The 18,344-nt window shown below is 43.2% G+C and overlaps 1 protein-coding gene across 1 annotated transcript in view; it reads left to right on the plus strand.

Moving 5' to 3' along the window:
- The window catches only part of LOC122814982 (putative bifunctional UDP-N-acetylglucosamine transferase and deubiquitinase ALG13), an 895,852-nt gene that overhangs the window by 9,525 nt on the left and 867,983 nt on the right, over window positions 1–18,344 (plus strand). Inside the window, exon 2 of the mRNA XM_044087237.1 lies at window positions 4,810–4,891. Within this exon, the coding sequence (XP_043943172.1) occupies window positions 4,810–4,891 (82 nt within the window). The remainder of the gene's footprint in view (window positions 1–4,809; window positions 4,892–18,344) is intronic.

The following is an 18,344-nucleotide window of genomic DNA, read 5'->3' on the forward strand; positions in this document are numbered from 1 at the left end:
TTTTGGTGTGTGTGTGTATGTGTGTATATATATATATATATATATATATATATATATATATATATATATATATATATATATATATATATATATATACACACACATATGAGGGAAAAACTGTGTATACTGCCTACATGGACCTGGCTAAGGTGTTTGATACAGTACCCAACTCTAGTATAGTTGACCAACTCTGTGATCAGAGTATAAACCTGCTAAATAACTCTGGATTGCCAGATGGCTCAGAGAGGTTCCATTATGTTGATTGTTGGTTAAACCTTCAGTATCAGTGTGTTACTGCAGGGCTCCATACCTTGACCACTCCTATTTGGTATCTGAAGGTCAAGGCTAGTTTCGAGGACTTCTGGCTGGGTTTGTGGATGACTGCAAACAGTTAACTATGAGATAACCCCATGACATAAACTCCTTACAAGAGGATCTAACACTGACAAATGACTCGTACCAAAGTTGTGGATTGTAGTGCCTTTTGGTTAAATGGACACCCAGGTTAAGAACTCCATTGATTAGACACCTTTAATACTTGACCTATTAGTAGAGGATCTGGGAACATAAGTAGACTGTGATCTGGCCTTGACTGAGATATGGCCAAGGTAGTAAAGTCATTCTGTGTTGCTGAACTTGTAAGGGCATGGTGGCCAGGTCCAAAGAAGTCAGTGGCACGTTTTTCCCCCCTTAATAGACCCAGCGTTGACTGTAATGCCCCCTTTGGCATGTACCTGAGCAGACATGTACAACAGCTAGAAAGTTCAGAAAGGATCCTAATCAGGAGAATTTGGGGTATAAACAGATTGCCCTATATGAATTGCTGTAAAGCCCCGTCTCTGTACTGTCTCCTGCATGTTACTGAGGTGATTTATGCTTGGCATGTAACGCATTCACTAATCCAGCTCCGATGGACCTGTACATCTCCAAAACTGTTTAAGAACCACTAGATCTAAGGATTTAATTTTTTGCTTTTCATGTAAGACATGTTCTTGAGACAGTCTCTAAGGACTCCCATGCTCTGGAACAGGCTCTTCAACCATATAAAGCACAGTGCATCCCTAACCCTGCTTGAGCGTAATCTTGGCCAGTGGGTGGGAAATTGGAAATTCTCCCCGGGTTTGGCCTCCATGTCTTTGGATGGAGGCAGACAGTAATGCCCAAATTAACATTACCCACTATATCACCTCTCAGTTTCCTAATATACCCCCATTATACATGAGGACACATGCAACTCCACATGAATTGCATTATTTCTGGGCACATTGCTAGTGCTGCAAAGAGCACTTTATGGTAACAAAGATTGAAAATACTAATTTCAAGAACTTTAATAATATTTTAGCTTGGGAATGGGGTCCATTCCTGTCATGGTATTAGAAACCCAAAATTCTTGGAGAAATTAAAACAATTTGGTTGTATTGCATGGATAGGCTTAAGGCCCTGAGGTTTGTTAGCCTAGTATGTATCTATGGATAGAAGTTCAAAGTGTGTGAGACACCAAGGACAAATGCAAGCACATCAATATTGTGGATGCCTTTCCTGATCAAGAAACTCAACTCTGAATCATCTGTGGTACCCCTGGACCTCCAAGTTGTGGACAATACCAGAGTCTTGGTAGATCAAACAAGGGGAACCATATTGTACCCCTTTGGCATACTATCCATGTTAGCTTGGGATGTAGCTTCACAACAGTCTCTACAGGCAACCTACAGAGCAAAATTGTCAGACAAGTTGAGCATGACAGGGACAGACGTTGTAAATGAAAACAAGATCAGGGAGTCTTGTAAGATTTGTTTCTTGTTTGAGAGTTAAGTAGACCTATTTGCCTCTGTGATCATGCAGCTAGCATGATTCTGCTCCAGAACTCCATGCAAGAAGTCCTGGAAGACCGAAGGCTTTTCCTTTCCGTGGACTGGAATGTTCCTGTATGTGTTTTACACCCTTTCTGCTGATGTGTAGGGTATTTCTGAAGAGTTTGAAAGAATTTGCAAAATCTTTGTGACTTCTTTTGGTGCAGGCAGTAGTGGTTCTCCCTTGTGGAAATGGCCAGTGGCTTTTACCAGAAGCTCCCTCACAAAATGAGGGTGTTTAATAAACTCCAACCCCAGTCATCTTCAGCTGTCTGCTTAGATATGGGGTCTTAATTCCGTTTAGGCACTGGTTTACTGAGGAATTGTAGCAGGAATTAATGGAGGCAAGAAGGTGGTCTGCTTGAAAATTATGTTTTGGCCAATGAAAAATTTTCTAGTTGGTGCCAACGTCACCAGTACCCATTCAGTGCTGTGTTCTGTTTTTACATTCGTCGTGATTTATGGTCTGGCCTGTCTTACTACTTCAAGGTTTATTTAGCTGTCATTTCACCATATCTGATGCCCTCTTTCCGTGCATTTTTATGTCCAACAATTTTTGAAAGGGGTTTTGCATGAGGCTTCAAGAAAACTGGTGGCCCCTCTTTGGGATCTGTTGTTGGAGAAGCCAGCAGTTGCTCTTTTTTTTTAACCAACTAATTTGGCTGTCTTGAGGTCATTGGGGAAAACTTTTACTAATTACTGACACCTTTGAAAGGAGGAGTAAGTGTTTCAAACCAGAGTCTTAATCCACTTAGCTGAAGCTGATAAACTGAGCATTTGGAAGTTGCTTTTAAAGCTGCGGTACCTGGCTGCCTATTGTAGCCCATGCAGGACACAACAAATTAATGCTAATTTGGAGGCATATCAGACTTTCACTAAAGTTTGACCTTGCTTAGGTGCATATTTTCGGCAGCCTCAGAGTCCAAGAGTAATGGAAGAGGCACCTCACAGCCCACTTGATAAACATAAATGATGGGAGTAAATTTGACCATAGAAGCATTTAAAGAAAAAAAGTCAACAAGCAATGGGACACTCATTCACTCCTGTATCTGCAGATTGTACTACCTGCCACAGTTCATTGCCAACTATGTTTTGTCCTGGTTTCCTCTAGTTCTAGATAAGACAGCCTGCTACAGGATGCCTATGCAGAGTCGTCATAGATGCTGAAGGGAGGTGTTTATAGATCTGACACAGGTAGAGTGTACCAGAGCTAGGCCTTTTTTGCAGCTTCAATAAATAGGCAAATGAGCAAGTTCTTTTCAGGAATCCCACCATGAGGTGTGGGGTGTAACAGACTCCTCATTCACCTGTACTACTTCTGCTTTACCTCCACTTCGCATGGTTCACAGAAAGTGAAGCAGACAAACTAGGGATACTTGCTCCTTACTGCTCCAGACAGCACTGTTTCTCCCTTCTCATCCTTGGTGAGGGGCGAATCAATACACTACCTCAGGCTGTGGACCTGTCATCCATCCATCATCCATACCAACCTGTGGGTACTTCTTTTGAAAGCTTAGATGATTGCCTGGATGTTATGAGTAACCATTCTTTTTCAGTGGGTGTATTAGAAATTCCAAAAGAGGTTAGAAAACAGAGTACCAGAAAATTCCATATAGCAAAATTAAATGCTTTTCTCTTTGGTGCAAGACAGTGGATTCTACCCACCGAAGTTTGAACAGGTCCTAGAATAACTCTCATCTCTATAAAGATCTGTCATAGGATGTGTTTGCCTCCATTATTGCCTTCTCTACCAATGTCCTCATCTGCCTACATTCATCCGCACATGAAGCAGTTTCTAAAATTGCCTTACTTGTATACTAGAAAAATTAAGACGTATATTTTGAAGCAGTAGCCTTGCCACCCCTTAAGTACTGCCCTGCTGTTGACAATCATGCCAGGCAGGCATGTCTCCAAACTGCAAGAGTTTTGTGCAAGAACCTTTTTTTTATTTTTTTTTTTCCATTTTTCACATTAACAGTTAGTTTTAGAACTAACATATCCTTTATGCCCTACGTGATATTGGAACATTCCTTGAACCAAACCATACACTTTCCTGTTTTCACACATCCTCAGAACAGAGAATTTTCCACTTGCTGGATATACACAGACATCTATGATTCTACCTCCACGGGATGATCAAACTCACTGCACTAGGGCAGAGGCAGCCACTGCGACATTCTTGAAAGGGACACCTACCCAGTCCATCCTGGAAGCAGCTACTTTGTGTTCTGTGCACAGACTGGTTAGACACTACCACCTTGGTGTTATCTGAAGCGCTAGGTTTGCTGCTGCCATCCTGCAGAGCTTGGTATTACAGGCATATTCTCATCTGTGGACCCCACAGTAAGCTTTGGGAAATTTCCCAACTAAGTATTGCAACATTGTCTGTGAAGAACGTAGCACATTTGTGATTAACTTAAAGTAATTGTGGATTTTCAAGTAGATTAATGTTGCAGTACCCTATTCCTCCTACCTACCTGTTAAATTTCTGCTCCTGGGATTGTGGGCACCTTACCAATCATATTCTCCCAATCCCCCCCCCCCCTCACTTTTCTTCCATCAACAAAAATGCCACTAGCTGTCAGTAGGGTTAGTGGGGCAGCTCTTGTTTGTACATCTGACAAAGACCTAAGGTGCCGGCTGATAGCCCTTCATACCATTGGTCTGACATCAGCTAGCAAGCAGATATTCAGTCCAGCCACAGGCTTCTCTAGAGCATGAAGTTCCAAGACTACTGAATCATTGTTTTAGTCTAGCATCTGCAATTATGGTAAGTTACCAACAACTGTACTTTGGTACATTTTTGGAAAAAATTGTTTGTACAGTTTTTGGAGATGCTTGGTTCTTGCATTATATTTGAGATTTTTTATCTTCTGATAAATATTAAACCTCAGTATTGTATGCTGCATTTACATCTACACTTGTGATAGATTTTAAACTGATGGTTTCTTATTTTTAGATATTGTTATGCTGTTCTAATAATGGGCACTATGATTCTGTATACCCCAAGCAGTTGCAGGCTAATGCTGCTCTATGTCAAGGTAAGTGTGTGTGTGTACACAGAATTTGAAGCAAGTGTATTGGAAAGATGAAATGACATTCTCAGAACTTTACATCTTGTTTGAGAATCTGCAGTAGAAACTGATCTTTTTTTCTGCAAAAAAAAGTTACTGTTTGCTATTGTGTAGTGCACAAGATCAGAGGAGGTTACTAGGCTAATGGCCCCAGGGCCCTTACAAGCCTAGCCAAGTTCAACCCATGTTCTCAAGGGTGTCTGGTTCAAGCAGACAATAAAATCCACACCTATTGCCCTTGTTCAAGAGGGGACACAGTTGGAACCCCTGAGGTGATTTTCCAGTTACCTAACCAGTTGTCCACATGACGCTTTAGTTGTCCACATGATGCTTTAGTTGTCCAAATCACACTTAAATAGGGCCTAGGAGGAGCTTTGTTTAACATGAATAGGAAGCTTGTCCCAAAAGTGGGGCAACCTGTGTAAGACAAACCTGTCTGTCCAGCATGTTTTGCTGATATACCATAACGGGTTATGGTCCTGTGCCATTTCACATGTGAATGTGCAGCATTTCCATTAAAGGTGGGTCAGAGATCCTTCTATTTGGAAGGCACAGGTCGCCTTTGAGCAGTCTGTATGACAGAGTAAAGTGGCAATGATTTAAGTCTGTCTCCATAACATAGACTTTGAAGACCCTGAATTGTCTTTGTAAGGAACCTTTGTGGTGTCTCAAATTAGGTGTTTGTAAAGTAACATACCAAAGGAAGTGTTTTACTTTATTATTGGTCTAATGAGGTAAGAGTGAATGGGGGTTATAACCTATTTTATTCTGGAGGCAATGCCCTTGAGCAATAAAAAATGCCGTTCTTACCTCTGTGGAGACAAGGTGATTGAAGTTAAGGTTGCTGTTACCCTGTATGCCCAGATCTCTCACCACTGGGTGCCTAGGGTATTGCTTTTGATGCGATAGTTTGTAGGAACATCCTTGCCAAAGTGGGAGGGGGGTGATGCATTTGTTTGGATTTAGTTTAAGACCTTGACATTAGCACCAGTCAGTCTGTGCAAGACCTTCTTGTAGGATGTTGACATTGCTTGGGGGTTTCAATAATCACTCACAGTTTACAGTCATCAACAGACTTTCTCAGCCACCGTCCTTCAGTTTTAGTCTACTTCAGAGAAGTAGATTCCAAACATTAAGTGTCCCAGAACAGATGCCTGTAGAACACCACTGGTTATAGGTCTGCTGGAGGAGGTGGAGTCGCCTATCTTGACCCTGTGAGTTTTATCAGTGATCCAGTTTGCAACCCACCTGACAATATATGGGTTGGTACCCAGCTGGGTGAGTTTTTTCAATGATGCCCGAGTGGATGATTGTGTCAAAGGCCTTGGTTAAGTCTAGGTAGGCTGTATGCACAGACTTTCCCTAGTCTAGGGCTTTCAAGACTGTCTCAAAGAAGTCCACCAAGTTTAACAGGCATGATCTCTGCTTGATAAAGCCAAATTGGGTGTGGTTGAGCATCTGGACATTTCCTGTCTTTAAGGTCCATGATTCGTTCTATGGCCTTGCAGATAAGGCTGGTTAGGCTAATGAGTCGGTAGTTCCAAGGCTGTGTGGATGCACCCCCTTTTTGCAAAGGGATGATGGTAGTCATTTCCGTTTCCACGTGGGGCAAAGCCAGTGCTTAGGCTGTGATTGAAAAGCATGCCCAATGGTGGTACTAATTCCTGTTTTAACCCATGTAGAACACAGCCCGGGATGTCCTCTGGTTCCATAGAGCCTGTATTTTTGGCCTTGGGGAAGGGCATTTAAGACTTGCTCCTCAGAGATGCTAGGTGGGGGAAAGGTGTTAGGGATGCTTTGGGGTATATGTGGCAGAGGCAGGTGAGTGAAGTTTTTACTGAATCTGTCGGACAGCAGGTTTACTATATCCACAGGTTCTGTATATGTAGTACCATTAACTGAGTTTAGTGCAAATCAGGGCCTTAACTTTGAGGTTTCTGGTGTAACTAATGAATGCCTTGTAGTTCTCCTTGGTTAAGGAAGCTAATTTGGTTTGTAGTTAGCTTTAGAGGACTTCACTAGGAGTCTGCTCGTTTAAGTTGAGTGAGTATTTGCATTTTTGATGCATTCCTTCCTACTCTTAGAGCAGTCTTTTTCCTGTTGTATAACCTATTAATGGCAGATGTTCTTAGTGTTTCACTGTTGCATTTATCACATTTGGGTTATCTGCCTGCACGTAGCCCTCAGCTGGCCTGAATACCAAAGTCTTTGGATTTCTGTGTTGGATGCTGTCGCTTCTTACATGACATCAGGTCGTCAGGAGTATAAAACATGCAGCCGACGCCATTATGTCAGTCTTTCTTGCAGTGCTCGTAGCAGAAGCAGTTCACAAGTGCTGGTTGGCAGACTCCTGAAATTTTGTTTTCGAGATTCAGACCTGAAGTCTTCAAAAAGATAAATACCCCATTGGGGATCCCTTTTTCTTGTTCTAACTGATGTCAGAAAAAATTAAGTTATCTTGCCTGTGGAAAGCAAACACCTCAGAGATTTTCATTCTTACTGCATCACCTGTTTAGGCCCAGACCACGACGTCCCTTGCTGTCGGTTTTGTGCCTTGTTCAATGCCTGAACTATTGGTCATCGGGCTATTTTTGTAGCTAAATACTTTCATTCTCGATCTCTGTACTCCGAAATGGCTTCGTTAAGCCATCCGACTACCGATCTTCTGAAAAAAAAGGTAAGGATAGAGAGACCGCATAGGTCCAAAACTGACTACGCTTCCGTTAAGCCAGACTGCTGGTACTCTGAGGTGCTTTCGCAGCCCCTGATACCCACTGCTACAGATTCGCAGGCCTCTACTGAGACCCATTCAGAGTCCAGTATGCCGCGAGATGCTTCGACTATGGAACCTGTGGATGTCTACCTTGGATGGGTCCGGCGCCACTGTGCAGGCACTGGCTACTGAGGGTGTATTCAGGCCTACCATTTTTTCATATTAAACTAACTTTCTTTCAAGCTAAGAATACTGAATTCCTCAGGCCTAAAGCTCGCACTATGCCTAGAAAACAGACTACCAAACCGCATTTTCAGGCCCATATGCTTCAAAAACTGAGTGGCTGAAGACCTTATTACCTTAATTAGGGGAAGCCAGGCTTCACCCTTGAATAGACCTAGAACTGATTTTCTTTGCTTCTTCTGATCAGGAATCTTATCTCTCTTCCTTCTGACTACCAGGATTTACCCTTATCTACTTATGAGGATTCTGATGCAGAGGATGCCATTCCCTCTACTTCCCCCTCCAGAAGATTTTTCTTTTGGTGAAACCTTGCATACCCTTGGGGGAGCATTTCAGTTGGCAAGCCATGACTATTCTGAGTCAAGAGACTTGGTGTATTTTTGCTCCTGCCTCAACACAGGCCTCTTGCTATCCCTCCTGTTCTGGAGATTGTAGATGTTTTCTTGGAATCCAGCCTTACCACAGACTCTTTGCCTCCAGCTCCCAGGGAACCAGACCGGTACTACAGAGTACTCGACTCTCAAATTACTCTTCAGGAATCCTACTGTGGATCTAGAGACCATTTCCCAAGGACCAAAAGGCATTAAGGCTGCTACTGCCAAAAACTCTACCCCTTTTGATATGGACTCTAGAGCTTTAGACAGATGGGGTAAGAAGGTGTACACATCTGCTACTTTGGCCATAAGGGCTTTAAATTGCCAGTTTCATATGTTGAAATAGCATATTATTGGACTACTCAAACAAAGTGATGTTGATTCTTGACTGTGCTGCACACAAAGATTTGCAAGAGTTAATGCATTCTGCTGAACAAGTTGGTAAACCTAATTTGCAGTGTGGTTTTGATGCTCTAGAAGCATCTTGCAGGGCTGCTGCCACTGGGTCTGTACTTAGAAGGCATGCTTGGCTTAAGGAACAAAACTTGCCAGATCGTGTTAAAGCTAAATTACTACATGCACCCTTAAACCAGGACCGCCTTTTTGGCAACAAAGCAGCAGTCCTCAAAAGGATGGAGGAAAAAGCTAAATCTATGCAAACTGTTAGATTTCTTACAAGTACAGCCTCATAGATTTAGTAGGTGTTGGCCTTCAAAGAACTGGTCTTTTCCAGACCCTTCCAGGCCTTCAGTCCAAACCCAGGAGCAGCCGACCACCAACACTTCAGTCTCTGGCTATGCACAGATCTAAGCAGTTGGGGGCTCCCACTCCATTGCAGGGAGTAGTAAGCCACCCCCCATGGAAAAATGGAACAATGACTTAGCCTAAAATCTTCCAAGCCCTGCTCAACTACTTGCTCCCTCAGGAGGAAAGCTTGCCCTGCATGCAAAAAACTGGAAACTCATTACCCAGGACAAATGGGTTTTAAACAGTTTCTGTAAGATACAGATTCCACATCCACTCGCTCCCAACCCCAAGTGTATGGCCAGACCTCCCCCCAAACCAGTGGGTGGAGGCCCAAAAACAAGTGCTCTCTCTCCTCAGTATCAGGGCTATTCAGTCTGTCCCAGCAGAACAAAGGTGACAAGGTTTTTATTTGACTGTTTCTGGTTCACCAAAAAGAAAACTCCTGGTGACCTGTCTATTCTCAACACTTTCCTGGTGGTTCCAAAATGTTGACTCTTCTACAGCTTCTTCCTCTGCTAGCCAAGGATGCCTGGCTGACAACCCTAGTCTTAAAAGAAGCTTACCTGCACATTCCCTGTAAGGGAATCCTGCAGAGAACACCTATGTTTCAGGGCGGGCTCCATGCACTGTCAATTGTCTGCACTTCCCTTTGTGAATAACCTGAGTGCAGAAGATAAGACAAAGTGCCTAGCTCCAGCCATTGCACTTTGCAGGCAGAGAAATATTCAGATTTACCCATACTTGGATGATTGCCTGATTCGGGTAGAAAGTCAGGACTTGCTGTTACAACACCTGGCATTTGTAAAGAGACTTCTAACCTCACTAGGGTACACCATCAACGAGAAGAAATCACATCTAGTACCCTGCCAACAGATTGTATTCCTGGGAACAAGCTTGAATACAACTTCCCAGATGGCATTTCTCACTCCGTAGAAGCAAGTTTATTTGACAACCTATTTCAGCCTTCTGGCCACAAAAACCCATTATCTGCAAGGAAAATCTTGCAAGCCCTGGAGTTCATGGCCTCTTGCATTCTGTTAGTTCCATATGAAAGACTGCATATGAGCAAACGTCAATGCTATCTAAAAGGTCTATGGTGTCAACTTTCTCAGGACCTGGAAACAATGATTCCTATCATTCCTTGTCTAAGGGCAGAGTTCCTTTGGTGGGCAGAGGCTTGCTATCACAAGGGACTCCTTTTCAGTCTACCTCCTGCTGCCCAAACCCTAACAGACTCATTAGGCTATGCATTGGGGGTCTCGCATGGTAGGGCAGTGCATTCTGGGCAAATGGAACCCAAAAACAGATGTACCTGCATATCAATCAGAAAGAAATGTTAGCTGTACAGAATGCTCTGACAGCCTTCAAAGACCTTATTCTTCCAGGACAACTATTGATAGACAGACAACACCACAGTTATGTGGTACATAAACAAGCAGGGGGGAAGCCATTCATACCCACTCTGCAGACTAGCCATGGCTCTGTGGAACACAGCCTTGAGCTACCAAGTGAACCTGCAAGCTCAATTCTTGCCACGCAAACTAAATTCACTGGCAGACTTGAGCAGAAATCTCATGGACCCACACAAATGGAAACTGGAGCCCAAAATATTAAAGCTCTTGAGGAACAAATGGGGGACACCAGAGGTAGACCGGTTTGCCTCCCTTCAGAACTACCAGTTGAACACATTCTGCACCAGAACTCCACAGTCTAGCCTGGAAAGTGGATGCTTCAGTTTATGCCTTCCCCCTCTGCCACTCTTCTTGAAGGTTCTACTAAAGATCAAACAGGACAAGCCAAGGACAATCCTGATTGCCCAGACTGGCCATGCCAGCAGTAGTAACCCCTTTTGTGCAGTCTGACAGTGGTGCAGCCGTGGCACCTGCCTCCGACCCCTTCCCTGCTGTCCTAGCAAGCGGGCCAGATTCTGTACCCTCTGCTTCAAACCCTGAACCTTGCAGCCTGGTTAATTCCCTGAGCTCACCTCTGACAACCCTCCTTAAGAAGGTGTTGGATGTCATTCTTGAGGCAAGGAGGCCTAGTACTAGAAAATCCTATTCAGAAAAGTGATAGATACTGTTCCTGGAGCTAGGCTCGGGATGGGCACAACTGTGCCCAGCTTACCTCATATTCTAGATTATTTATCAGAAGTTTTTCTTCACAAGGGCCTCTCTCTTCAATTAAGATTTATGCCTCAGCCATTTCAGCACATTATAATACTGAGCCACCCCCTCTTTTTTTCATCCCCTGCTAAAACAATTCCTTAGAGGGGCCAAAAATTTAAGACCCCCCCCCCCCCCCCCCAGTAGAGTTCCCACTCCAGCCTGGGACCTTAACTTTGTATTGGAAAAACTCACTCTTTCCCCCTTTGAACCAGCTGCTACAGCAGAGTTGAAATTCCTTTCTTGGAAAACAGCCTTACTTCTAGCCATCACTTCTACAAAAATAGTGTCTGAACTGCAGGCCCTCATGGCAGTGGAACCCTTCAGTATATTCCATGTGGACAGGGTTTCCCTCAGGACTAATCCATCCTTTATGCCCGAAGTGCTATTTAGTGTGGCTCTAAACCAGTCCATTCATTTGCCTACTTTTTCCCTAATCCTCAAAATAAGGGGAAAAGGGTACTGCATTCTCTGGACATGCACAGGCAGTTTAGATTCAATTTGAACAGAACTAAGCCTCTCAGATAATCTGACCAGCTGCTAGTTAGCTTTGCTGCAGGGGCAGAGGGGAAGGTCACTCCAAAGCAAACCATTTCTAAAAGGATAGTCCATTGCATCCATTTCTGCTACAAGTACCATGGAAAACCTACTACACAGGGGATAAGATCCTATTCCACCAGGGCTGCATCTGTCTCTACAGCATTTCTCAGAGGACTCCCTACCAGGGACATCCTGGAAGCTGCTACCTGGAGCTCTGTACATAATTTCACCAAGCATTACCCACCTGTCTCTTTTCTAAATCCAGAGATGGATTTGCTACAGCAGTCTTACTTACAAAGCCTGATTGCTAGCCCTAATGCTCTTTAACTGCCTCCACCCTTCCTTAGCTTTGGGAATCGACCCAAATGTGATGACTGCAACAGTGGAACATGAACATAATGCAGTTGTGTGCACTTGTCATAAATGTAAATGTTCGTGTATTCACTGTTGCAATCCTGGTTATCCTCCCTCCAGCCCCCTGACTTCTCTTGGCTCTACCTTTCCTTCTTGTTTGGCATATATTATATCATGTGTATTTGCTTTTTGCTGGGGGTGTCCCATAACATATAATTGCTTCCTATTGTGGGGGCACCTGATATCTGGGGCAAGAAAAACTGATTTAATGGTGTTGGCTGCATGTTTTATACCCCTGACATGGAAGAAGCGACAGCATCTGACGCAGAAATCCGAAGACTGTGGTATTCAGGCTGGCTGAGGGATACATGCAGCAGATAACCTAAATGCGATGATTACAACAGTGAATACACTAGAACATCTACATGTATGCAAGTGTACGCAACTGTACTTTTTCCACCAGGCAGGTTTGTTTTTCCTTTATCTTTCTTTGGTTCTATCGGGTATGGCAGAGTTAATACAATTGTACAAGTTCTTGTAAAAAGCATTGGTGTATAATTCCGCATAGGTGTCTGTTCCATCATTGGGGGAGGGGCTGTGTCATGTAAGAAGTTGTAATTGGCCTTGAAGTTTTTTTAGTTTAGTTGTTGCTGTGGAGGAGTCTTAGTTCAAGCGAGACTGATTTTGTGGTCAGATCTCACCAAGGATGGCCACACACTGGGGGTGGTGAAGCTGTCTCCCATGTTGGTAAGCATCAGGTCCAGGATGTTTGAGCCCCTTGTGGGTGTCAACTAGCTGGTCCAAGGCATTGGAGTTAACGAAGTCGAGGAACCTTTGGGCAAGTGAGTTAGAATACATACAATTTAAGCAGTCTATGAACGGGTAATTAGTCATCCAAAACCTTGTTGGTTGCATTTTGATTGATTCCTGTAGACTCAAGTAGGCCGAGTGGATGTCCTGATACATGGAGGGGGGGGGGGTCCTGTAGCTGGCAATGACCTGAAAAAGGGGTCTTGCTTATAGTCAATTGCACATGAAGTAATTCAAGGGATTTGTGCTGTTTAATCTATCAACAGGGGCATTTATCTTTAATGAATATTGATACACCACCACCTCTAGTTCTCCCACCTTCAGTTTGTGGTTTGAAAGTGTGGAAAGAAATGTTATCTGGTGTAGTTGGGGGTGTTCTCTGCAGCTTTAAACCAGGTTTCATTGACAAATGTCAGCATCTTCCAAGATGAGGACTGCTTCCAGTGATAGCAGTTTCTGGTTTAGACTCATAGTTTTTAGCAGGATAACCTTGAGGTTGTTTTTAGAGGGTATTTTACATGATCCCCTATGTTTGCGCTCTCTTAGGAGAAGAGGTGTGTTAGGCACCATAACTCAGGTTTGCAGTGCAATAAGAAAAAAGATAGGTCTTAACTTAGAGACTGGATTTTGTAAGCAAGGTTTTGTGTCAAATTAGACAGATGAAAATGCATCAGTTTTAGGTATGCAAGTTACAAATTTCATTGCCAGATTCCTTTAGGGAGAATCACCAATTCTTTTCTAACATTGGGTATTGACTACAGCATTTCTGGCAGTTTTTCATCCATCTCTCTATTCCTTTAAAGGACAACTGTGGTATTCAGACAGTATTCCTTGGAGCTTCTGCTTCTGCTGGAGGAAGTCTTGTATAATGCCACTACTTTGAGGCCCTGTTCTTATTGCTCTGTACTTCACTTCCTGTTGGCACTTTGAGTTTGTCTTCAGAGATCTTCCTAGGCTGTGGTATTGATTTTACCACTTTAGAATACCATAATTAACATTTTTTCTTGCTGTTAAGAAAAAAGGATACCACCTAAGTTGATAAGGGTAAAATAGTGAAATTCCACCAAAGGTGGGCCTTCAAAGAAAGACTAGACCTGAACAATTCTGCCTTGAATTCTGAGTTTACTAATGTTAAATCTGAGAAACAGGGGTATGCAGCCATTCATGTAAAGACTTGAATTGTCCTTGCCTGTGCACAGACTAAAGAAAAGGTCTTGGTAATGCCTTTCAGTACGCATACTGGTATCCTCTGTTTTTAAATGCATTAAATTATCACTTAAGACAGGCAAATACATTTATAGTAAAGAAAATAAACCATTTAACTTTTCGTACTTAAACACAATATACATCACATATATTTTCTTTTCTATTGTGATGAGGTAGTGCCATCTGTATCTAGAGCAGTACATGTGTAACATATGCTAGCATAGCTAGCTGGAGTTTTGTAAAGAATTGTCCTTTGAATATCAGACTGATTTGTACAGATGCTTGTGTTTAAAAAAAGTATCGGTGGGTCCTGCTGGACAGTAAAGAAATATACATGCCATGATTGCTCCCCAGGCTAGTGAAAGTGGATAAGGTAAACATACTAAACCTAGAGTACTTGATAATAGTCTTCACTCTTACAAACACTGGCTAATGTACAATGTATGTACTGTACCTGTGTGCTATATATGTATTCTACCTATGTTCCAAATTTCGGCTGTACACCACAAATCTATTAATTACCTTTATTTTTAAATATTTTCTTCTCTCCACTGTAACTGTTGATGTGCTGCTGCATACCACTGTAAAAACATATCTCTGGTAATTTGTGTGTATACTGATCATGTCTAAATATCTAAATGTGACAAATTTTTCTGTGTGGAGCTTTCCTCCCTGGCCTCTGCTGCAAAAAGGGCCTTCTTGGCAATGTAAAATAAACGTATTTTTATCACTGTACTGCTGTAACTGAAATTTATATATTTTAATACATTCCTTTCCAGTATCCCCTCTTAAGCCCAGCCAACCTTAAGAAAAATAGCCTGAAATTAAATGACTTTGTTTAGGCCATAAAGATTTTATCTCACAGTTCTGAATGCAGTCTGAGACAATGACTTCAAGAAAACATGGGCTGGGTGGTTCTTAGTGTTGAAAAATTGCTAACCTGGGGTGCCAGACAATGGCTGGTTAGTCTTTGCAGGAAGGGTTGGAAATCAGTCTCCAGATACTGTAATAAGCCTTGGCAAAGTTATAGTTGTATATTGACACATCTGTGCCAGATCCTGTCTCAAGTTTCTAATGAGAGGGATCGTGTGGGGAAAAACAGAGTCAAGTGACCAGATTTTATGTCATCCTGTAGCCAACACTGAAATTGAAGTTGGGTACAAGTGAGATGTCAGTGGCTTTCAGCACTCTTTTGGAACTGACAAGATCATTCCCCCATTTCACCTTGCCTTGCTTAATCAAGTAAGTAGGGAACAGTAATACTTCAGTTTGGAAAATAGTGAAATTAAATACTAATGTGTTGTCAGTCTCACCTTTATTCTCACTGATGGGTTGGATCCGAGGGGTCTAATCTGTTTTGGCCTTTCCATTAGCTTGTAGTCTTAAGCAAAGCTTGTGGGCCTCTTTCCTACACAGAATGCAGATGTTCATCGTGCATACAGCTGCAGTCATAACAGATGGGTTATCCTGCCATCAGGCGGGTCCTCGGTCGGCCGAATTCCAAAGTGTAGGTCCGGTGTCTGTTGTAGTTGCTTCTTCCCTGACGTCAGTGCGGCAGGGGTATAAAAGAACCAGCTGACGCCATCTTCTTCAGTCTTTCTTGCCACGTGGTGCCCGAAGCAGAAGCAGCTCGCAAGTGCCGGTTGGCCAGCTCCTGAGATTTACGAAAATATTTCAGCCGAAGTCTTCTTGAAAGCCAAGTACCCCGTTGGGGAAACTTTTCTTGCCTCAGACCGATGTCAGATAAAGTTAATAATTGCATTTCATGTGGAAGCAAATACCGCATAAGGATTTCCACTCTTTCTGTATTCCTTGCTTTGGCCCAGACCACGACGTCTCAGCCTGCCGTTTTTGTGCTAGATTCAACAAACGCACTATTAAGTGTCTGGCGGAGTTCGCCCATCACTATTTTGGTAAAAAAAATGTAATTATATTATGTCGTCGGATACTCCGACTCCAGTTTTGAGTAAAAGGCGCAAAGATAAGGACCGACATACGAGGTCCGTGACTTCTACTGATACCACGCTAAGGCAGACTACCGGTTCTCAGCGAGGCGCCTACGCAGCCCCCGAGTACCGATGAAACTTCATTACCGGTGTCTTCTGTGCCCGAGGTCGCAGGCTCCTCTGCCCCCATGCCGACTACAGATACAGACGCCACTTTTGGTGGGGAAACCCAGAGTTTAGACAGGCCTGCCATTTCTCAAGGTGTCTTCAGGCCTTCCTCATTCTCTATTAAGGCTTTCACAAAATCTAAAGCAGCCATGAAAACTAAAAAAAACAAGGACCTCAGACCCCCTCTCAAGGCCCCATGCCTAAAAAACAGATGCTCAAAATGGCTGAGGATTTGATTACTCTTATCAGGGGTTCTCAACCCCCATCGGACAAAAGGCCCAGATTAGAGGAAGACTACCCTTCCTCAGATCAAGCCTCTATTACCTCTGAACAATATGAGGACCAGGAATATACATATTCTCCTTTTGAATCCTCTGATGCAGAGGAGTCTATTCCCTCAGTCCCCCCCCCCCCGAGGACTACTCTTTTGGGGAACCCTACATACTTTGAGGGAACACTTTCACTGGGAAGGCCAAGATTACTCAGATTCCAAGAAAAGGCTCAGGGATTTTCTCTTGCTCCCCCAGCATAGGCCTCTGGCTATCCCTCCTGTCTTAGAAATATTAGATGTGTACACAGAAGCCAGCCTCGGCCCAGATTCTTTACCTCCAGCTCCTGTTAAACCAGACAGGTATTACCGGGTTCCTGATTCACACCAGTTCCTATACAAAAGCCATACTGCTGACCCAGAAACTATTTCACAGGGTCCCAAGGGAATTAAGGCCTCTACTGCTAAAAACCCATTACCTTCAGAGAGAGATGCCAGAGCTTTAGAAAGGTGGGGGGGAAAAGGTGTATACCTCGGCCACTTTAACCATGATGGCATTAAACTGTCAGTTCCATATGTTAAAGTTTCAACAGTTTTTATTATCTGAGTTGAAAAGCAAAATGACACAACCTGAGCAACCAGATTTAAGAGTTGCAGGATTTGTTGCATAGTGCAGAGCAAGTGGGTAAACATACCTTGCAGTGTGGTTTTGATGCTTTAGAGGCCTCCTGTAGAGCTGCTGTTCCAGGGTCTGTCATACGTAGACATGCTTGGCTTAAAGAACAAGCCTTACCAGATCATGTCAAAGCTAAATTACTAGATGCACCTCTTCAAAAATATGTATTGTTTGGTGTTAAAGCTGAGGAGGTACTAAAGAAAATGGAGGAAAAGGCGAGATCAATGCAAACCGTGAAAGATTTCCTGCAGGTACAACCTCCACGTTTCAGCAGAAACTGGCCTTCAAAAAATTGGCCCTTTCCAGCCACGGACAGACCTCAGAGGCAGATGCAGGCGCCCGAGAGGTAGAGGGCAATCTCAAGGATCATTCAGAGCCAGGCAATGGCAAGCACCAACCCCAAGAGGTGTAGAAGATAGATCACTGTCATTCAGAAAGCAGACACACTGACTTTCCTCTTTACCTGCCAAGCAAAGCTTTAATGGCAGCACCTTTAGGCGGAAAACTGGCATTCTCAAAAAATTGACATATTGTCACAAAAGACAAATGGATCCTGGACATTATAGACAGAGGCTACGGATTCCACTTTCACACCCTACCAAAAATGAGGCATGCCAAACCTGCCACAAAATCAAAGGGCAGAGGCACAAAAACAAATTACAGCTCTCATGGACATGAAAGCTATTCAAGAGGTGCCTGCAAAAGAAAAAGGTCAATGGTTTTATTCCAGACTATTCCTGGTACCAAGGAAAGACACAGATTGGAGACCTATTTTAGATCTATCCATCCTAAACACATATTTACAGGTACCAAAATTCAAGATGCTCACATTACAGCACCTTCTTCCCATGTTGGGCAAGGAGTCTTGGCTGGTAACATTGGACCTCAAGGAGGCATACCTGCATGTCCCCATCAGACATGATTGCGGAAGATACCTCAGATTTCTTACAGGTTCAACCCACTCAATTCTCTGCATTGCCCTTTGGCTTATCTACTGCGCCCAGAGTGTTTATGAAATGCCTGGCATCAGTAATTGCCTTCTGCAGACTTCAAGGAATACAAATATACCCATATCTGGACGACTGCCTGATCCAAGCAGACAGCAAGGACATACTTCTAAAACACCTGGCGTTTGTAATAAGACTGTTGAACTTTCTGGGATATACAGTCAACAAAAAGAAATCAAAACTAATACCCTCTCAAACAATAATTT

Source organism: Protopterus annectens, chromosome 11.part0, assembly GCF_019279795.1.
Source record: "Protopterus annectens isolate FY-2018-M chromosome 11.part0, PAN1.0, whole genome shotgun sequence".
Classification (NCBI taxonomy): Eukaryota; Metazoa; Chordata; order Ceratodontiformes; family Protopteridae; genus Protopterus; species Protopterus annectens.